Source organism: Bombina bombina, chromosome 4 (assembly GCF_027579735.1).
Source record: "Bombina bombina isolate aBomBom1 chromosome 4, aBomBom1.pri, whole genome shotgun sequence".
In the NCBI taxonomy this organism is placed as follows: Eukaryota; Metazoa; Chordata; class Amphibia; order Anura; family Bombinatoridae; genus Bombina; species Bombina bombina.
In genome coordinates, this window is record NC_069502.1 from 111558157 (window position 1) to 111581597 (window position 23441).

General features: G+C 38.8%; 1 protein-coding gene across 2 annotated transcripts in view; it reads right to left on the minus strand.

The window, feature by feature from the left end:
• Positions 1-23441, minus strand: part of SUPT3H (SPT3 homolog, SAGA and STAGA complex component) — a 1388329-nt gene that overhangs the window by 323077 nt on the left and 1041811 nt on the right. For both annotated transcript variants that reach the window (XM_053709596.1, XM_053709597.1), the window contains exon 8: positions 5241-5353. In XM_053709596.1, the coding sequence (XP_053565571.1) occupies positions 5241-5353 (113 nt within the window). The remainder of the gene's footprint in view (positions 1-5240; positions 5354-23441) is intronic.

Here is a 23441-nt window from a genome sequence, read left to right on the forward strand (position 1 = left end):
TTGAACAAAAAGGGATAGTCTGCCCCCTACCAGATCCGGCTCGGATCGGGGGCATGCCCTTCATGTTGATTTAGTTCCAATTTCAGGCTTCTTGGTTTGCTTGGGCTTCCAAGAAGGGTTGGGCCTCCATGCAGGCTTAGTTTGCACCTGCTTGGCAGAAGAAGAGGAAGCAATTCCTTTGTTATTTGGAAAGGAACGAAAATTATTCTGTCGTCCTTTAAGTTTAATCTTCTTATCCTGCGGGAGAAGATGACCCTTACCTCCTGACATATAAGAAATGATCTCCTTCAAAGCAGGTCCGAACAAGGTCTTACCCTTATAAGGGATAGAAAGGAGCTTAGTCTTTGAAGATACGTCCGCAGACCAAGGTTTTAGCCATAAAGCCCTATGGGCTAGGACCGAGAAACCCGAACTTTTAGCTGCCAGCTTAAAGACCTGCAAAGAAGCGTCTGTAATAAAGGCATTAGTGAGTTTCAGAGCTTTTATCCTGTTTTGTATCTCCTCTAGGGGAGTTTCGGATCTAAGCGACTCAGATAGAGTATCCAACCAGTATGCTATCGCACCCGTGACGGAAATAAAACAGGTAGTAGGTTCCATCAGTAGACCCTGATGCACATAAATTTTCTTGAGTATACCCTCTAACTTTTTATCCATAGAGTCTTTGAATGAACAGCTATCCTCTATGGGAATAGTAGTTCTCTTAGCCAGGGTGGAGATATTGCCCTCCACCTTAGAAATAGCCTGCCACGTCTCTTTAAAAGTGTCCGCTACAGGGAACATTTTCTTAAACATGGGTGAGGGAGAGAAAGGTATACCAGGCCTCTCCCATTCCCTAACGAGTATTTCTGAAGCTTGCTTTGGAACCGGAGAAACCTCTGAAAAGGCAGGAATATCAATATTCGTGTCCAACTTGTTGGAACATGTAGGAGCCACCACCAGCGTGGGACTACAGTCGTCTAACGTAACTAAAACCTCCCTTAATAGCATACGGAGGTGCTCAAGTTTAAACCTAAAATTCTCAACCTCTGAATCTACTTGCGGTATTGAACTCCCTGCATCTGAAATTTCCCCTTCAGATAAAACCTCCTTGCCTTCCTCCTCAGGTTGGGAAGGTTTATCGGTAGACTCTGCACCCTCACTTAGAGATTGTCTAGCCTTCCTTTTACGACTACCTTCTTGTAGGGGGGAAAAGGCCTACAATGCTTCATTAATAGTAGATGACATAAGGGAAGCTATGTCTTTTAGTGTAATTGTGGGCGCTAAAGCAGGAGTACAGGGCACTGGTTGAGCGGGCGTTATGGATTGGGATGTATGGGGAGAAAGCTGCGGCCTACATGGACCATACTCACTAGACTTCTGGGAAGCATCTATAGTAGAAAGGCTTTGCTCAGTAAAAAGCAATTCTCTGCCATCTAAAGCCCTCTGAATGCATGAGGGACAGAAAGGGATTGGTGGTTCCACATTAGCATTAAAACATAAGGAGCAAGTAAAGTCCTGCAAGGCTCCTGTGTCCATATTTAAGCACAATAAACAAAATGCAATAATTTGAAATGAAAAAAATATTTTAATCAAAAAAACGTTACTGTCACTTTAAAACGTAACTTTTTTACTGCAATAATAAAAAAACATTCAAAACAATGTTTTTTACACTCCAAACTGAAAAATAATGCACCCCTACACCTCAGCAGCCTTGCTGAGGCGCCTACCTGACCCTCTGACCGGACTTGTAACACACACTGTCACTCTGGATCGATAGGGGTTAATAAAAACGATGCAGCTTAAAACCGGATCACTGTCCTAGAAACCTGCTTTATTTAAGTTGAGCAGGGATCCTGAGAGGAACTCCGGTGAATCTTTTACTCCTAGGCTAGGCCAGAGTAAAAGTAAAAACTGTGCAATAACAAAGCTCCGCCCCTTTGTGGGCATGTCTAAGCATCTCTAACCGCTCTTCAAGCAACCATAGTAAAAAACAAAAAACAAAAAAAAAACGTTTAGCCATGTGGGAACCACCATTAAAGCTTGTCTCCCAGCCCCAGTAATATGCTGTCTCATACTCTCACTCTGAGAGAATAAAGTCCCAAGTGCTTATCTTGTAAAATGCTATAAGCTTACTGTGTAAATTCCATGAAGTGCAATAAAGTGCTCCTTTTCCTCTAACAGCTTAGGGAAATAAACAAGCACTTACCTCATGTTGCTGCCTGATAGCCAAGGCAGTTCAGCCGGTTTGTGGAGCCCCATCCCTCCACATGGACCTCTGTAGTAAATGAAATTCCTGATGCATACTCCTCAGGATTTTCAGGGGTAGGGCAGCAATACTGTATGGGAGGCGCAGTGAGTTAAAATATGTCCCACAAGTTCCCATTGCTTTAAAGCCACCAAAGCTCTTTAAGCAGAGACTGAAATGGAACACTGCTATACCCCAGGAAAAAAACAGTATTAAAATATACTGCAAAATAAAATAATAAACTCTTGATTGAAGAATCAAATCTAACACCTCACTTTACCGCATCCTATCTTAAGGCAGGCAAAGAGAATGACTGGAGTGGGAGAGAGGGGATGGGCTATTTATCAGCTTTGCTGTGGTGCTCTTTGCCGTCTCCTGGTGACCAGGAGGTGAATATCCCATAAGTAATGAATGATCCCGTGGACTCACCGTGTCTAAAAAAGGAAAACAACTAATTGTGTAGTTCATTAACAAATCTAGACAGGCCAGAAGGCTTGTTTTTCCCACAGAAAACCTCTGGAATACATTGTTTGCAATGCAGCACAGGATTCTGGGTAAGATATGCAAATTCGGTTCACAATGACACACCTTTTTACTTCATAACTGCTTCTCAGCAGATTCCCTTAACGCTATAGCATCGCTGTTCACACAGCTTATATATATTTTCTCTCTCTCTATATATATATATATATATATACTGTATTTATAGAGGACACACAGTTCCCATAGACCGCTATGTAAAGGCACTTTAACCACTAAAAACTGCTTTGTGCTGTTTTCTTTTAAACAAAAAATACAGATGCTACAATATTTTTAAATTAAAAAGGGACCTCACACTTTATTTTGGGGGCAATTGGGGGATATTTTTTTAAAATTAACCAGCGGTCTGACCTCTGGTTAATTTTCAGATTTGCGGTAGCAATAACCAGTCACTTTTAATGGCTGGTTATTTAGTGTATTCCCGTGAACGGGTGAATTTGACCATTTAAGGGCACACAATAAATTAGTGCTCCACTTGAAATCTAGCCCTAAATCATGATATATACACATTTAAATACACATTCTCAAATTTTGCTCATGTTAGTGTGAGTTATCACTGTATTGCTGCACTTATTCTTTGACTCTCTCATATTCATTTGATTTATTAAATTCATATTATATGACATGGTAATCTCTATTCTATTTAAAATAGAGTATTACATTACTTTAATTTTATTTTGAAACATTTATATTTGTATAGTGAATAAACCAACTTCTTTTTTTGTTTGAGCTGTCCCACTAAGCCACTGAGCAATACATGTCTAGAAATTAGTTGACTATTAGTTTCACTTTAAATTTAAACAAAATTTGCTTTTTATTTTTCTTATTTATTTCAACAAATAAATAAATCAAATGGACATGATACTTGAAATTAGTACAGTATGTCTGTAAAAATCTGCCTAGAAAATATCACACAAACAATTTTAAATTGTAATATATTCTACCTAAAAATGCCTTCAGTAGCCACATCCCCCTGTAAAGGGTCTTTAAGCATCCAATCAGGATGCTAGTCCCAGAACTAGCGAGGGACCGTGCAAACGACATGTGCAGACACAGTCACTTTATTTCCCTCCCTAGAGTAAGTTTACTGGGAAATTTCACCCGAATATGTTATAATCTCACAAATTCACAGTAAAGCATGGTGGGAACTCACCAGTGATGAAACTGATTGACTGTTTTTTTATTGTGCTGTTGACAGTAAAGAGAACAATACTTGTTGTTGTTTTGTAGTAAAAAGAGCAGCACTGAAAAAAACTGAGCTGAGGTAAAATATCTTCAATTTTTACATAAAGTTTGTTAATTTGATTTTTTTTAGTCAGTTGTGTACAGGTACGCTATATTACTTTCAAGTGATTTAGCTTATGGGTAATATATCCCTTTAACTGTTGCTTTCTATGTATAAAGTAATACAATGAGCATTAATTAGGTGGTAGAATTAATTTTGTTTGGTGTATTTAGATAGACAGACAGGCAGATCTATGTCTACATTAAAGGGACATGGAACCCCAATTTTTTCTTTCATGATTTAGATAGAGCATATACTGTATATTTAGTGCTGTGGAATCTGTTGGCGCTTTACAAATAACCGATAATAATAATTTTTTAAACAGCTTTACAATTTACTTCTATTTTTCAAATCTGAATTCATTCTCTTGGTAACCTTTTTGAAGTGAAGGCTCAGGTGCAGCACCGCACTATGGAGAGCTAGCTGAACACATTGTGTGAGTCAATGACAAGAGGCATAAAACTAGCGCTGTGGAATCTGTTGGCGCTCTACAAATAGCCGATAATAATAATAATATGTGCAGCTACCAATCAGCAGCTAGATTGCATTAGTGTGTTGCTGCTTCTGAGCCTACCTAGGTGTGCTTTTCAACAAAGGATACCAAAAGAACGAAGCAAATTAGAAAATTATAGTAAACTGGAGAGTTTATTTAAAATTGCACGCTATCGGAATCATGAAAGTTTAATTTTGACTTTACTGGCCCTTTAAGTGTAAAACATTAAAGGGACAGTCTAGACAAAATTAAACTTTCATGATTCATATAGGGCAGGCAAATTAAAAAAAACTTTCAAATTCACTTTTATCATCAAATTTGCTTTGTTCTCTCAGTATATTGTTAGTTGAAAGCTAAACCTAGGTAAGCTCATATGCTAATTTCTAAGCCCTTTGAAGGCCGCCTCTTATCTGAATGCATTTGACAGTTTTCACAGCTAGAGAACATTAGTTCATGCGTACCATATAGATAACATTGTGCTCACGCCTGTGGAGTTACTTATGATTTGCTAAAATGAACTGAAATAAGAGGACAGTCTGCAGAGGCTTAGATACAAGGTAATCAAAGAGGTAAAAAGTATATTAATATAACTATGTTTGTTATGCAAAACTGGGGAATGGGTAATAAAGAAATAATTAACTTGTATCTAACTTTAAAAAAATTAAAATTCATTATAATAAAGCCATATAAGTACATACCTGGGCTACTGTTTCATAGGCCAGATAGGCTAAAATCTCCATGGCAACTGCATTTGGTTTGATCTCCATGCTACTACAATCCAGCCAGTCCCGGAACTTGGAAGCTTTCTTGGCTGTTGGTAAAACAAAATATATTATTTAATTGTAATTGACTTATTAACTAGAATGTGCTGTTTTTTAAAGGGACAAGGACGTTAAAATTAAACTTTTATGATTCCGCATGCAATAAAAAAACAACAATTTACTATCAAATTTACTTCTTTCTCTTGTACTCCTTGGTTAAAGGTTTGCACCTTTCCATGACAGCAGCTACTTATGTAGCCTCTCTTTCAATCATGAACGTTTCATTTTGATTTCAGTATCCTTTTAAGGTATTTTCCAAGACAGAAAGCTTGGTTAAGGTGGCAATTTATGTTTCTTCGTTAAGCTTTTGTCAAATTTAAATTTAAACTACGTTGAGGCTAAACAGTTAATATTTTTCACACTAGGACATCAATATTCTAATACTCATAAAGGGGCTTTTATAAAAGACAGTTGCTGCAGACATTTACGTATGTAGCTCAGAACTTCACATATTTAAAAGGTACCTGAAACCCAATATTTTTAATTCATTATTCAGATAGAGCATACAATATTAAACAACTTTTCAATTTACTCCTATGATCTAATTTACTGTATTCTCTTGGTTCCCATTCTTGAAAAGCATATCTAGGCTAGCGCTGCGGAATCTGTTGGCGCTCTACAAATAACCGATAATAATAATAATAATAGGTAGGCTCAAAATCATCAATGCACCACTAGGGGTTATCTACTAATTGGTAGCTGTACATATATGCCTCTTGTAATTGGCTCAACCAGCTCCCAATAGTGAATTGCTGCTCCTTTAACAAAGAATACAAAAAGAATTAAGCAAATTTGATCAACCGGAAAGTTGCTTAAAAATGTGTCCTCTATTTAAATCATGACTGAACATTTTTGGGTTCCATGTTCCTTTAATGGTATAAATAAACAAACACAATGTGACCCACATAATCTAATGCATCCTTCAAGGGATACAAAAACCAATTTTTTTCTTTCATGATTCAGATAGCGCATGCAATTGTAAGACACTTTATAATTGATTCCTATTATTCATTTTTATTTATCCTCTTGCTATAGTTATTTAAAAAGCAGGAATGTAGCTTAGGAGCCAGCCCATTTTAGGTTCAGCACCCTGGATAGTGCTTGCTTATTGGTGGCTACATTTAGCCACCAAGAAGCAAGCGTAAGACAGGGATTAGTATCCCTTTAAGGATGCATAAGATTATACGGGTCACATTGTGTTTATTTATACCACTACAGAAACATAAAACCCAAAAATGTTCAGTCATGATTTAAATAGAGGATTAATGCATTTAATGCATTAAACATCGGCTAAAGGAGGATTAAATCAATATTAACTACTACATAGGAATAAGTCATTCCAAATTTTGTGTTGACGGTCCCTTTAAATAAAACTATTTAAATTGTTATTATTAAAGGGACAGTCTACTGAAAATTAAACTTTAATGATTCAGATAGGGCATGCAATTTTAAACAACTTTCCAATTTTCTTTTATCATCAAATTTGCTTTGTTCTCTTGGTATTCTTTGCTGAAAGCTAAACCTAAGTAGGCTTATATGCTAATTTCTAAGCCCTTTAAGGCCCCCCTCTTATCTCAGTCCATGTTCACAGTTTTTTCACAGCTAGACAGCGCTAGTTCATGTGTTCCATATAGACAACATTGTACTCACTCCTGTGGAGTTATTTTTGAGTCAGCACTGATTGACTTATATGCATGTCTGTCAAATGAAGTGAAATAAGGGGGCAGTCTGCAAAAGCTTAGATACAAGGTAATCACAGAAGTAAAAAAGTATAATAATTGAACTGTGTTGCTTATGCAAAACTGGGGAATGGGTAATAAAGGTTTTATCTATCTTTTTAAACAACAAACATTCTGGAGTAGACTGTCCCTTTAAGGTAATCATTTTTCTCCTTCCAATAATGTCCAGCTGAAAAATTGATCAAATATGAAAGATTACCCATTAAACTGGAGAAAGTTCACCTCCCAATAAATTAATTAATTTCAATGATCTATCTATGCATATTTATTGATATATAACCAAATAGTAACGATCTGATATAACCGGAAAAATAATCTGAAAAGTTATTATTCTAAAAAGGAAAACCATGATTTAAATCAGTCTTACTGACTACTAATTTAATTGTTATTTAAATCAATTTGATTTAAATCAAATCCACCCTGGTGATAAGAGTGGAACTTTTTGAAACTTAAGTTTCAGTCTGGCAGTTCTGAGCATGAGCAAATGTGACTCCCTTTTTATCTAGTCCACTGGTTTTCAAAACTGTTGTTAGACCTCCCCAACGGGACAAATTTTAAGGATTACCTTGGATGAGAGCGGGTAAAATAACCATGTTTACTAATAAGATGATTATTTCACCTGTGCTCCAGTTCAGATATCCTTAAAATCAGGGAGGCCTGACAACATGTTTGAAAACCAGTGATCTAGTCTATTCACTTAAAGGGATATGAAACACAAATATTTTCTCTTATGATTCTGATTTACTCCTATTATCAATTTGTCTTTGTTCTTTTGGTATCTTTATTTGAAAATCAGGAATGTAAGCTTAGGAGCTGACCCATTGTTAGAAACATAGAATTTGACGGTAGATCAGAACCAAAAAGGCCCATCAAGTCTACCCATATTACATGTTACCAGGCATTTTTGAATTCCTTTACAGTCTTTGTGTTTACCACCTCAAATGGAAGTTTATTCCATGAATCCACCACCCTTTCTGTAAAAAAAATGCTTCCTCAAATTTCTCCTAAATCTGCTACCCTCTAACTTAAGATTGTGACCCCTTGTTTTGGCATTTGTTTTTTGTGAAAAATGCTTTCAGCTTCTATTTTATTAAGTCCCTTCATATATTTGAAGGTTTCCATCATGTCACCTCTTTCCCTTCTATCCTAAACTATACATATATAGGTCATAGAGTCCTTCTTTGTACGTTTTATATTTTAGTTCATGTACCATTTTAGTAGCCTCCTTTGGACAGCTTCTACTTTATTTATATCTTTCTTAAGATATGGTCTCCAGAACTGTACACAGTATTCCAGATTTGGTCTAACTAACGATCTGTAAAGTGGCATAAGAACCTTGCTATTTCTGCTACTAAAACCTCTCCCAATGCAACCAAGTATTCTATGAGCAAAAAAGGGTACCAATGGCACTACTACAAATCTTTATTAAACCTTAATATCCCATTGACATATGTAATTATTTATAAAACGATTATGTTTTGGGTAGGAGGTGCTGTGCATTGCATTTCAATGCAAACAGATAATAAGAGAGGGAAAGCGACCAACTCTTTTAAAGTAATACATTAGTAGCACTCAGAGGCTTAAGGGTTAAACTAACAGCTTTAAAGAAAAAGCCGATAATAGAAGAACAACTTCCTTATAATGAAGCAAATATGGATCAATTAAATTAAAACTTAACTTTTGTTAAAACACACAAAAAAATATTTACGATATTTATATTAAATATACGATATTTATATTAAAAACACTCTCAGATGCTAGAAGGCACTAAAGTATGTGCTAGCTTAAAGGGACATAATACTCATACGCTAAATCACTTGAAACTAATGCAGCATAGCTGTAAACAGCTGACAGGAAAATATCCCCTGAGCATCTCTATGTAAAAAGGGAAGATATTTTACCTCACAATTTCCTCAGCTTAGCAGAGTAAGTTCTGTGTAAAAAGTTATACTTCAGCTGCTGCCCAGCTGCAGGTAAAAATAAATAAAAAATGAAGAAATGAACAGCAGCCACTCAGCATCAACAGTGCTGAGGTCATGAACTCTTTTACTGTGATCTCATGAGATTTCATAGTAAACTTCCTTAAACTGAAAAGGGAAATAAGATGAGTGTGCACGAAAGCTCACTCCCTTAGCTGTCCCGGGACAGACATACTGATTTGCTGCTTAAAGTCCTTTGCAATCGGGATTGAATACTTAGGACATTTTGAGGTAAAATATCTTCCTTTTTTACAAAGAGATGCTCATGTGATATTTTCTAGTCAGCCTTTTACAGCTATGCTGCATCACTTTCAAGTGTTTTAACATTTGGGTATCATGGCCCTTTAAGGAATGGATAGCCCAACAAGAGTAATACAATGTAATCTGAACTGGCTCAAGTGGATTTCCGCCTCACTTGATTGTGAGTCCACTTATGCAAACAGTTGCATGGGCTCACTTTATATCCATATTTGTTCTAATTTTGTATCAATGTTGGTTGTTGTATATGGTGGCTGAACAAACTACTGTAAAGGAGCACAACAGGTTTGTTTAGTAAAGCAGCTAGTTTAAGCGTTTCCCATAAAGGAAAACAGCACTCATTGGTGATAATATAGGGGTTAATTGAGTAACCTAATATATAGTTTACTACCTTGGAGCTCAAATTAAAGTCTTTTGTGCATATTGCATCAATAATATAGGTTCCGTATCTGTAAAAGAGTTCAAACAATTCCATACAGAAGAGTAACACTCTATGGTGGTAATATGGAGTTAATTGAGTAGCCTAGTATGCCGTATTTGGTTAACCTGTTTGGAGTTCAAATTAAAATCTCTAATACATATCAATAATGTAGGTTCGATATCAGTAAATAAACTCCTGTCAGGTATTATAATAAGGCTTTCTCTTAAATAATGCCCTAGTGTGTTGGTGTATATAACAGCTAAACACACTCCTGTGAGGGAGAGAGTGAACAACTTATGTTGGTTTAGTAGCTCGATTCAGGTATACCCCTTGTGAGAAAATGTAATGCAGCAACAACAATACAGGGGTTAAATAACATAATTTATGTAAGAACTTACCTGATAAATTCATTTCTTTCATATTAACAAGAGTCCATGAGCTAGTGACGTATGGGATATACATTCCTACCAGGAGGGGCAAAGTTTCCCAAACCTTAAAATGCCTATAAATACACCCCTCACCACACCCACAAATCAGTTTAACGAATAGCCAAGAAGTGGGGTGATAAGAAAAAAAGTGCGAAGCATATAAAATAAGGAATTGGAATAATTGTGCTTTATACAAAAAAATCATAACCACCACAAAAAAAGGGTGGGCCTCATGGACTCTTGTTAATATGAAAGAAATGAATTTATCAGGTAAGTTCTTACATAAATTATGTTTTCTTTCATGTAATTAACAAGAGTCCATGAGCTAGTGACGTATGGGATAATGACTACCCAAGATGTGGATCTTTCCACACAAGAGTCACTAGAGAGGGAGGGATAAAATAAAGACAGCCAATTCCTGCTGAAAATAATCCACACCCAAAATAAAGTTTAACAAAAAACATAAGCAGAAGATTCAAACTGAAACCGCTGCCTGAAGAACTTTTCTACCAAAAACTGCTTCAGAAGAAGAAAATACATCAAAATGGTAGAATTTAGTAAAAGTATGCAAAGAGGACCAAGTTGCTGCTTTGCAGATCTGGTCAACCGAAGCTTCATTCCTAAACGCCCAGGAAGTAGATACTGACCTAGTAGAATGAGCTGTAATTCTCTGAGGCGGAATTTTACCCGACTCAACATAGGCAAGATGAATTAAAGATTTCAACCAAGATGCCAAAGAAATGGCAGAAGCTTTCTGGCCTTTCCTAGAACCGGAAAAGATAACAAATAGACTAGAAGTCTTACAGAAAGATTTCGTAGCTTCAACATAATATTTCAAAGCTCTAACAACATCCAAAGAATGCAACGATTTCTCCTTAGAATTCTTAGGATTAGGACATAATGAAGGAACCACAATTTCTCTACTAATGTTGTTGGAATTCACAACTTTAGGTAAAAATTCAAAAGAAGTTCGCAACACCGCCTTATCCTGATGAAGAATCAGAAAAGGAGACTCACAAGAAAGAGCAGATAATTCAGAAACTCTTCTGGCAGAAGAGATGGCCAAAAGGAACAAAACTTTCCAAGAAAGTAATTTAATATCCAATGAATGCATAGGTTCAAAAAGGAGGAGCTTGAAGAGCCCCCAGAACCAAATTCAAACTCCAAGGAGGAGAAATTGACTTAATGACAGGCTTTATACGAACCAAAGTTTGTACAAAACAATGAATATCAGGAAGAATAGCAATCTTTCTGTGAAAAAGAACAGAAAGAGCAGAGATTTGACCTTTCAAGGAACTTGCGGACAAACCCTTATCTAAACCATCCTGAAGAAATTGTAATATTCTCGGTATTCTAAAAGAATGCCAAGAAAAATGATGAGAAAGACACCAAGAAATATAAGTCTTCCAGACTCTATAATATATCTCTCTGGATACAGATTTACGAGCCTGTAACATAGTATTAATCACAGAGTCAGAGAAACCTCTTTGACCAAGAATCAAGCGTTCAATCTCCATACCTTTAAATTTAAGGATTTCAGATCCTGATGGAAAAAAGGACCTTGAGACAAAAGGTCTGGTCTTAACGGAAGAGTCCACGGTTGGCAAGAGGCCATCCGGACAGGATCCGCATACCAAAACCTGTGAGGCCATGCCGGAGCTACCAGCAGAACAAACGAGCATTCCTTCAGAATCTTGGAGATTACTCTTGGAAGAAGAACTAGAGGCGGAAAGATATAGGCAGGATGATACTTCCAAGGAAGTGAAAATGCATCCACTGCCTCCGCCTGAGGATCCCGGGATCTGGACAGATACCTGGGAAGTTTCTTGTTTAGATGAGAAGCCATCAGATCTATTTCTGGAAGTTCCCACATTTGAACAATCTGAAGAAATACCTCTGGGTGAAGAGACCATTCGCCCGGATGCAACGTTTGGCGACTGAGATAATCCGCTTTCCAATTGTCCATACCTGGGATAAAAACCGCAGAGATTAGACAGGAGCTGGATTCCGCCCAAACCAAAATTCGAGATACTTCTTTCATAGCCAGAGGACTGTGAGTCCCTCCTTGATGATTGATGTATGCCACAGTTGTGACATTGTCTTATCTGAAAACAATGAACAACTCTCTCTTCAGAAGAGGCCAAGACTGAAGAGCTCTGAAAATTGCACGGAGTTCCAAAATATTGATCGGAAATCTCACCTCCTGAGATTCCCAAACCCCTTGTGCCGTCAGATACCCCCACACAGCTCCCCAACCTGTAAGACTTGTATCTGTTGAGATTATAGTCCAGGTCGGAAGAACAAAGAAGCCCCCTGAACTAAACGATGGTGATCTGTCCACCATGTCAGAGAGTGTCGTAAAATCGGTTTAAAGATATTAATTGAGATATCTTTGAGTAATCCCTGCACCATTGGTTCAGCATACAGAGCTGAAGAGGTCGCATGTGAAAAATGAGCAAAGGAGATCGCATCTGATGCGGCAGTCCTAAGACCCAACATTTCCATGCATAAGGCTACCAAAGGGAATGATTGTGACTGAAGGTTTTGACAAGCTGATATCAATGTTAAACTTCTCTTGTCTGACAAGGACAGAGTCATAGACACTGAATTTATCTAGAAACCTAAAAAGGTTACCCCTGTCTGAGGAATCAATGAACTGATTGGTAAATTGATCCTCCAACCATGAACTTGAAGAAACAACACAAGTCGATTCGTATGAGATTCTTCGAAAATGAGAAGACTGAGCAAGTACCAAGATATTGTCCAAATAAGGAAATACCAAAACCCTATTCTCTGATTACAGAAAGAAGGGCACCGAGAACCTTTGAAAAAAATTCTTGGAACTGAGGCTAGGCCAAACAGTAGAGCCACAAAACTGGTAATGCTTGTCTAAAAAGAGAATCTCAGACACTAAAAGTGATCTGGATGAATCGGAATATGCAGATACACATCCTGTAAATCTATTGTAGACATATAATGCCCTTGCTAAACAAAAGGCAGGATAGTCCTACAGTAACCATCTTGAATGTTGGTATCCTAACATAACGATTCAATAATGATAGATCCAGAACTGGTCTGAAGGAATTGACCTTCTTTGGTACAATGAAGAGATAAAATAAAACCCCAGCCCCTGTTCCAGAACTGGAACTGGCATAAATACTCCAGCCAACTCTAGATCTGAAACACATTTCAGAAATGCTGAGCCTTGCTGTGTCAACTGGGACACGGGAAAGAAAAGAATCTCTTAGCAGGAGGCCTTAACTTGAAGCCAATTCTGTACCTTTCTGAAACAATGTTTCTGAAACCAGAGATTAAAAACGGAATTGATCCAAATTTCATTGAAGAAAACGTAATCTGCCCCATACCAGCTGAGCTGGAATAAGGGCCGCACCTTCATAGATATTTAGGAGCTGGCTATAGGTTTCTATAAGGCTTGGATATAGTTTCCAAACTGATACCGCTCCTGAGGATGAAGGATCAGGCTTTTGTTCCTTGTTGTGAGGAAAGGAACGAAATGATTATTTACCCTGGAAAGAAAGGGAAAGCAAAGTTGACTTAGAAGACATGTCAGCATTCCAAGTTTAATCCATAAAGCTTTTCTAGCTAAAATAGCTAGAGACATATACCTGACATCAACTCTAATGATATCAAAAGATGGTATCACCAATAAAATTATTAGCATGTTATAGAATAATAATAATGCTATAAAATTATGATCTGTTACTTGTTGCGCTAAAGCTTCTAACCAAAAAGTTGAAGCTGCAGCAACATCCGCTAAAAATATAGCAGGTCTAAGAAGATTACCTGAACATAAGTAAGCTTTTCTTAGAAAAGATTCAATTTTCCTATCTAAAGGATCCTTAAAATGAAGTACTATCTGCCATAGGAATAGTAGTACATTAGCAGGAGTAGAGACAGCCCCATAACCTTAGGGATTTTTGTCCCAAAAAACTCTAATCTGTCAGATAGCACAGGATATAATTTGCTTAAACGTCTAGAAGGAGTAAATAAATTACCCAAATTATTCCATTCCCTGGAAATTACTTCAGAAATAGCATCAGGGAGATAAAACACTTCTGGAATAACTACAGGAGATTTAAAAACCTTATTTAAACGTTTACATTTAGTATCAAGAGGACCAGAATCCTCTATTTCTAATGCAAATAACACTTCTTTAAGTAAAGAACGAATAAATTCCATCTTGAACAAATACAAAGATTTATCAGCATCAACCTCTGAGACAGAAACCTCTGAACCAGAAGAACCATTATCAGTATCAGAATGATGATGTTCATTTAAAAAATTCATCTGAAAAAAAGAGAAGTTTTAAAAGACTTTTATGTATACTAGAAGGAGAAATAACAGACATAGCCTTCTTAATGGATTTAAAAAATAAAATCTCTTATGTTATCAGGAACACTCTGAAATTTAGATGTTGACGGACAGCAACAGGTAATGTAACAGTACTAAAGGAAATTTTATCTGCATTAATAAGTTTGACATGACATGCAATACAAATAACAGCTGGAGAAAACAGATACCAAAAGTTTATAGCAGACTTAGCTTGGTAGCTCCAGCACTGTGCAGTGATTTTCCTGTAGTATCTTCTGACTCAGTTGCAACGTGGAACATCTTGCAATATGTAAAAGAAAAAAAAACAACATATAAAGCAAAATTGATCAAATTCCTTAAATGACAGTTTCAGGAATGGGAAAAAAAATGCCAGTGAACAAGCTTCTAGCAACCAGAAGCAATAAATAATGAGACTTAAATAATGTGGAGACAAAAATGACGCCCATATTTTTTAGCGCCAAAAAAGACGCCCACATTATTTGGCGCCTAAATGCTTTTGGCGCCAAAAATGACGCCACATCCGGAACGCCGACATCTTTGACGCAAAATAACGTCAAAAAATGACGCAACTTCCGGCGACACGTATGACGCCGGAAACGGAAAATAATTTTTGCGCCAAAAAAGTCCGCGCCAAGAATGACGCAATAAAATGAAGCATTTTCAGCCCCCGCGAGCCTAACAGCCCACAGGGAAAAAAGTCAAATTTTTGAGGTAAGAAAAAATATGATAATTCAATGCATAATCCCAAATATGAAACTGACTGTCTGGAAATAAGGAAAGTTGAACATTCTGAGTCAAGGCAAATAAATGTTTGAATACATATATTTAGAACTTTATAAATAAAGTGCCCAACCATAGCTTAGAGTGTCACAGAAAATAAGACTTACTTACCCCAGGACACTCATCTACATGTTTGTAGAAAGCCAAACCAGTGCTGAAACGAGAATCAGTAGAGGAAATGGTAAATATAAGAGTATATCGTCGATCTGAAAAGGGAGGTAAGAGATGGATCTCTACGACCGATAACAGAGAACCTTATGAAATAGACCCCGTAGAAGGAGATCACTGCATTCAATAGGCAATACTCTCTTCACATCCCTCTGACATTCACTGCACGCTGAGAGGAAAACCGGGCTCCAACTTGCTGCGGAGCGCATATCAACGTAGAATCTAGCACAAACTTACTTCACCACCTCCCTTGGAGGCAAAGTTTGTAAAAACTGATTTGTGGGTGTGGTGAGGGGTGTATTTATAGGCATTTTAAGGTTTGGGAAACTTTGCCCCTCCTGGTAGGAATGTATATCCCATACGTCACTAGCTCATGGACTCTTGTTAATTACATGAAAGAAAGGTAGTTTAGAGTGCGCTATATTGTTAACTAACTTTGAGCTCAACTGATAAACTCTTGTGCATATTACGACACTGATGCAGGTTCCGTGTCGCTGCCTTTGATAATGGTATCTTTGGTATTCTTTTATAACAGTTGGTCGCTTTCCCTCTCTTATTAACTGTTTGCAATCAAGTATTCGACTGGCCTTACTGGCTGCACTGCTGCATTGTGTACCAAATTTGAAATCACCTGAAATAATAATTCCCAAGTCCCTTTCTTCTTTAATTACAGTCAGTAATGTACCATTGAGAATATAATTGGCCTTTGGGATTTTGGATCCTATATGCATAATTTTGCTCTTGGCAATATTAAATTTCAGATCCCATTTATTTGGCCAGTCCTCTAGTTTTTTAATATCACTGTTCATTTGATCAACCCCTCCTGGAACATCTACCCTGTTACAAATGTTTGTATCATCAGCAAACAAGCAAACCTTCTCCTTAAAAAAGAGAAAACAGGGGCGCCACATAGAGTATTTCGTATATTATATACTTTGAAAGTAATACACTCACAAGATACTTGGCACCCATCCTGAAATGGGTGCAAAAAGGCAGGCTAACACTTAGCAGTGATTAGCTCACTGATGATGGTGACTCCATCTGCTGATCTGTGGCTTGAATCCTGTCCTGTTTCTTCAGGCAGATAGATAAAAAAAAAAACGGTCCGTAGATAGATATAAAAAGGGTCCGTTTTTTTTATCTATTGGCCTGAAGAAACGACCTTAGAGCGGTCGAGAAATGCGTTGCAGTGTTTTAAACCCAGTACCTTTTACATAAAAAAGTGTGTCCGTTATTCCCCACACTTTGGGAATCGAACAGTCCTTGTTTTGCCGATACCAGCACCTTACGGAGCGAATTTGGATACGCCTAATCACAGCGGCTGATGCAGTGAGCTGTCCAGACAGGATTCAAGCCACAGATCAGCAGACGGAGTCACTGCCATCAGTGAGCTAACTACTGCTAAGTATTAGCCTGTCTTTTTGCACCTATTCCAGGACGGATGCCAACTATCTTGTGAGTGCATTACTTCTTTTCTTTCACAGTATATAATATACGAAATACACTATGAGGCGCCCCTGTTTTCTCTTTTTTATCTACCACAGATGACCTCCAGAATCAGGTTTTCCAGTGGAGCGGCCTGGATCTAACTTTTCATCTTTTTGCATTGGATCCATTACACATGATTCATATCACAGTACTTTTAATTAACACTTTGTTGTTTGCTTTTGATGGGACATTATTTTTATTTTCTTATTTTTATGCAAATTGCATTGTTATTTTTTATATTTGTTCATTATTTTTTACACAATGTTTTTGAATATTTTGGTATTAACCATATGTATTTATTTATATGCTTTATAAATTTAGTACAATAGTATTGTTGATTGTAGACGCAAAATATATTTTTTACACATTTCGCACGGCGCCCCTTACAGGATATCGTTTTACATATAAACCTTCCCCTTAAGCCCACGTCCATTATCACATATGAACATGCTAAACAAAACAGTCCCAAGAACTCACCCTTGGAGAACACCATTAGTAACCGACGCCTCATTTGAATGTACTCCATTAATTAAAAGCCTCTGTTGTCTATTTTTAAGCCAACATTAACTACTACATAGGAATAAGTAATTCCAAATATTTTTTTATATATATTTTCTGGATCCCCCCTTACACCCCTCCCCCCACCCGATCTTTTGTTAGGGTCCCCACACCCCCAGATCCCCTTTTCTGTAGTTTAGCTGCCCCATCCCTCCCTGTCCCTTTATTTTTTTTTCTTTAGCGTAGGGACCTCCCACTCCCTCCCGCCTCCCCTGCTGGGCTGCCCACCCTCCACCCGCCCAAACCTCCTGCCGGGAGATCAATATAGACGGTCTGCCCTTATATGGAGCCAGAGCACCGATTGCGCTCCGGCTCCACATGAAGCAGATGCCTCGAGCTTCAGGAGCTCCAGATCTCGGCTGTAACTTAACAGCGAGAGTGCTGGAGCTTCCTGAAACTAAGACGTATATATACGTCTTGCAGTACGATAGGCAAAGTATATATATGTCCTTTTGGGTGAAGGGGTTAAAAAACTAAATAAAAGGTAAATCCATTTAAATAGACAAATACTTCATATTGCAATTTTTTCTATTAAGTATATACCACTGCTTAGTGCTTTTTTATTACACTAATAACAGACTGTTTAATATCCCTTTAATGCTTTATGTTAGACCTTAAATTGTACTAGCCTTGGCAGGCTTAATTAAAAGGAGTTTCCTGCATTTGCGGTAGCACTGGTAGTCTCTACAGTGTAAACCAATATATATAAAATAGTTTACAGACTCCAACAACAGGTGTGAACGACCCTATTCATCTTAATTGGGTGTTTAACATCACTGCTGAGCTTTGGTCATTGAAATTCCTTTGCTATTAAATGGTTAACACAGGTCAAACAAAAGCTGTTGTCCAATCAACTGCAAATGGGTAGAAGAAGAAGAATTAATACATGTGCAATAGCATAAATAACTAATGGCCCAACTCTAATCTACATAATAATCAGAAAAAAGTATAGCAATATCGTCTCATTTTTCTCTATTTCCTAGAGATGACTTGGTTTCTACTATATTTATTTCTACAGGAAGAAGATACATATTTTTTTTTCTCCAGTTAAAGGTGCCCAGTTTGGCTGTTCAATAAGTAAATTAAACCTTTAAAAAATGGTAACTTGATGCCCAACCACTTGTTTTTTTTTAACTTAAACAAACTAAACTGATGCTATGTATTAATATGCCACAGAGGTGCAGGACAGAAATGAAATGTCTTATTAAGCTACTTTTAGGTTTTTTAATTAATGAAGGATATTTTTTGCAACAAATAATAAAGGGCCATAATAGTTGAAAAATGACAGTCTCTGATTTGTTAGAGCATGCCATTTTAAGACTATCGACCACGCAAAGGAGTTAAACACAGAGTAGAAGTACCCCTGTCAACCCACAAAGTACTGCTGGTCCTGAGCAGAAAACGCATCAGCAGCGCGATTTCCACATCTGAGTCATGTGACTAGTGTTGTTGATTGGATCAGCTGCATTTTATGCTCAGATCCTGGAAAAGTACTTTTATTGAGTGCTATAATCCTTTTATGGGGGTTAAATACACCGTAGTGCAGGGTTCATAGTCTTACAATTACATGTTCTAATTTGTAATAGTAATTTTGAGTAATAAAGGGATTTATATCTTTTAAAAAAATATACTTTCTGGTATAGACTGTCCCTTTAAGTTTCCCTAGGTTTAAAAGCCTGTTCATATATATGTTCGTATTTCCTTTGCTGAGACCAGTTAGGTACAGTTTTATCCTATATAATAAAAGGCCAAGTGTGTTTATCCGAAGCTGTCATGCGCAGTAGAGACAACACAAGGACAAACACACCTGGCCTTTGAGTCCCTAGGAGCTGATCTACAGCCGCGGCAGAAGTGGGCGTGGCCGGTGTGAGCAGGGGCATGGTCGGCGTGAAGGGGGCGTGTCCATGTGTGAATAGTCGTGAAAGGGACGTGTCCGAGCGTGAAAGGAGCGTGAAAGGAGCGTGAAAGGAGCGTGAAAGGAGCGTGAAAGGAGCGTGAAAGGAGCGTGAAAGGAGCGTGCGGTCGCGCGATAGAGGGGGGAGAGAGACAGCAAAAGAGAGAGGGGGGAGAGAGACAGCAAAAGAGAGAAGGGGAGAGAGACAGCAAAAGAGAGGGGGGGGAGAGAGACAGCAAAAGAGAGAAGGCGAGAGAGACAGCAAAAGAGAGAAGGGGAGAGAGACAGCAAAAGAGAGAAGGGGAGAGAGACAGCAAAAGAGAGGGGGAGAGAGACAGCAAAAAAGAGGGGGGAGAGAGACAGCAAAAGAGAGGGGGGAGAGAGACAGCAAAAGAGAGGGGGGAGAGAGACAGCAAAAGAGAGGGGGGGAGAGAGACAGCAAAAGAGAGAGGGGGAGAGAGACAGCAAAAGAGAGAGGGGGAGAGAGACAGCAAAAGAGAGAAGGGGAGAGAGACAGCAAAAGAGAGAAGGGGAGAGAGACAGCAAGAGAAGGGGAGAGAGACAGCAAAAGAGAGGGGGGAGAGAGACAGCAAAAGAGGAGGGGGGGAGAGAGACAGCAAAAGAGAGGGGGGAGAGAGACAGCAAAAGAGAGGGGGGGAGAGAGATAGCAAAAGAGAGGGGGAGAGAGACAGCAAAAGAGAGGGGGAGAGAGACAGCAAAAGAGAGGGGGGGAGAGAGACAGCAAAGAGAGAGGGGGGGAGAGACAGCAAAAGAGAGAGGGGGAGAGAGACAGCAAAAGAGAGAGGGGGAGAGATACAGCAAAAGAGAGAGGGGAGAGAGACAGCAAAAGAGAGAGGGGAGAGAGACAGCAAAAGAGAGAGGGGAAAGAGACAGCAAAAGAGAGAGGGGAAAGAGACAGCAAAAGAGAGAGGGGGAGAGAGACAGCAAAAGAGAGGGGGGAGAGAGAGCGCAAAAGAGAGGGAGGGGAGAGAGAGCGCAAAAGAGAGGGAGGGGAGAGAGAGCACAAAAGAGAGGGAGGGGAGAGAGAGCGCAAAAGAGAGGGGGGAGAGAGCGCAAAAGAGGGGGAGGAGAGTGCAAAAGAGAAGGGGGGAGAGCGCAAAAGAGAAGGGGGGAGAGCGCAAAAGAAGAGGGGGGAGAGAGCGCAAAAGAGAGGGGTGGAGAGAGAGAGCGCAAAAGAGAGGGGGAGAGAGAGTGCAAAAGAGAGGAAGGAGAGAGAGCACAAAAGAGAGGGGAGAGGAGAGCACAAAAGAGAGGGGGGAGAGAGCACAAAAGAGAGGGGGAGAGAGAGCGCAAAAGAGAGAGGGGAGAGAGAGTGCAAAAAAGAGAGGGGAGAGACGAGCGCAAAAGAGATGGGGAAAGAGAGAGAGCGCAAAAAAGAGAGGGGAGAGAGAGAGAGCTCAAAGAGATGGGGGGGGGAGAGAGAGAGAGCGCAAAAGAGATGGGAGAGAGAGAGAGCACAAAAGAGATAGGGGAGAGAGAGAGAGAGAGAGCGCAAAAGAGAGGGGAGAGAGAGAGAGCGCAAAAGAGAGGGGGAGAGAGAGAGCAAAAGAGAGGGGAGAGAGAGAGCGCAAAAGAGAGGGGGAGAGAGAGAGCGCAAAAGAGAGGGGGAGAGAGAGCGCAAAAGAGAGGGGAGAGAGAGCGCAAAAGAGAGGGGGGAGAGAGAGAGCGCAAAAGAGAGGGGGAGAGGACGAGAGCGCAAAAAGAGAGGGGGAGAGAGAGAGCGCAAAAGAGAGGGGGGAGAGAGAGAGCTTAAAAGAGAGAGGGGGAGAGAGCTCAAAAGAGAGGGGGGAGAGAGAAAGCTCAAAAGAGAGGGGGAGAGAGAGAGCAAAAGAGAGGGGGGAGAAAGAGCAAAAGAGAGGGGGAGGGAGAGAGCGCAAGGGGTGGGACCGCTGTACTGCAAAAAATGGCCCGTGTGAACGGGCTTTAGGACTAGTAAATATATAAAGAAGCAATCTGCCAGGGTTTGATAAACCTGAAACCCAATATTTTTCTTTCATGATTCAGATAGAGAATACAAATTTAAAAAAGTTTCCAATTTACTTCTATTATCCAATTTGCTTCATTCTCATGTTATTATTTGTTGAAGAGATATCTAGATAGGTAGTGTGCACATGTCTGGAGAAAAACATGACAGGAAATAGTGCTGCCATCTATTGTGCTTACTAATGTATAACATTGTTACAAAACTATTTGCCATATTGTGCTGCAAACGCGTGCATTATGTTGAGCTTAATTTTCTGCTTTTCAACAAAGGATAACAGGAAAATAAAGAAAATTATTAAGAGAAGTAAATTAGAAAGTTGTATGTTCTATCTGAATCATTGACAAAACTTTTGGGGTTTTATGTCCCTTTAAATGTCTGAAACTAATGTATACATTTGTAATTTGGGGAGGATTTTTAACTTAATCGTATACAGTATATTTTATAATGCATCATCCCATTAGATTTCTATCAATTTTAGTTTCAGTGAATTAATGGTGATGATTAAAAAAAAAAAAATATATGCTTCATTAATATTGTCCACATTCAATCATTAGCTGCTAGACTCATTCTTAAAGACCATGAAACACAACATTTTTACTTTCATGATTCAGATAGAGCATGCAATTTTATACAACTTTACAATCTACTTTTGATTTTATCTCTGTATCCTTTGTTAAAAAGCATATTTAGGTAGGTTCAGGAACAGCAATGCACTACTGAGAACTAGCAAGCCATTGGCTCACCTGATGTGTTCAGATAGCTAGTAGTGCATTGATGCTCCTTCAACAAAGGATACCAAGAAAATAAAGCACATTTTATCAAATGTGCTTTATTTTCTTGGTATCCTTTGTTGAAGGAGCATTTTGGGTTGCATGTCCCTTTAAGTATCAATCTTGTGCTTAGAAAGTAAAAGAAACAGATTTTAAAGACAAATAAGAACCAGAAGGTCCATCAGTTTCATCTGATTCAAAATACTTTTTTTTTTGCAGAACTTTTCCTAACATTGGATCCTCATATGCTTGATTGGTGAGACTGGTGCACAAGGTGGTGTGCAAAAGATGCACTGTTTCTCAGTGACCTAGAAAGTATTTAATGCTGGTGAACAAGAGATGTGCCAAGAGAGATTCCCATAGTTCCTGCCTTAATGACACCAGAAGATAGGAACGAAGAAGAGATGGACGGCATGTGAAATAAGAACGATCTTAAACACCAAAAGAGATTCTGAGCAGCTTCCTCACTACGTGTAGTTAAAATGCCAGAGAATAAAAAGTGAGTGACTAGTAAAAGCCCAGACCAGTGAAACATCATAATCCACGGACCATTTTAAAGGTGGCAAATCTGAAAACAGCTATAATTTATTAGACCTAGGGTGACCATATTGCCCGCTTTAAAAAGGAACACATGAAAAATACATGTCAGGGTTCTTAGGCAAAACATTTCTTTACCACAGCCCTGACATATGTATTTTTCATGTGTCCCTTTTTAAAGCGGCAATATGGTCACCCCTAATTAGACCTCTCTTACAACGATTATACTGAGTGTTAAATTACTCAGGGCTTCCTTTTGGTCAAACCACATAATGATTATTTTGAACAGGATGGTCTGTTTTTAACTCTCAAACTTAAATTCAGTCTGCTAGATCTCAATAAGTTGCAGCCTTCTCTTGCATCCAAAGAGTTCATTAATTATATATTAAACCCTACAGATGCCACCCTAAGTTCAATCATGCAGGCCAATTTATCAAGCTCCGTATGGAGCTTGAAGGGCCGTGTTTCTGGCGAGTCTTCAGACTCGCCAGAAACACAAGTTATGAAGCAGCGGTCTAAAGACCGCTGCTCCATAACCCTGTCCGCCTGCTCTGAACAGGCGGACAGGAATCGCCGGACATCAACCCGATCGAATACGATCGGGTTGATTGACAGCTCCCTGCTGGCGGCCGATTGGCCGCGAGTCAGCAGGGGGCGGCGTTGCACCAGCAGCTCTTGTGAGCTGCTGGTGCAATGTTTA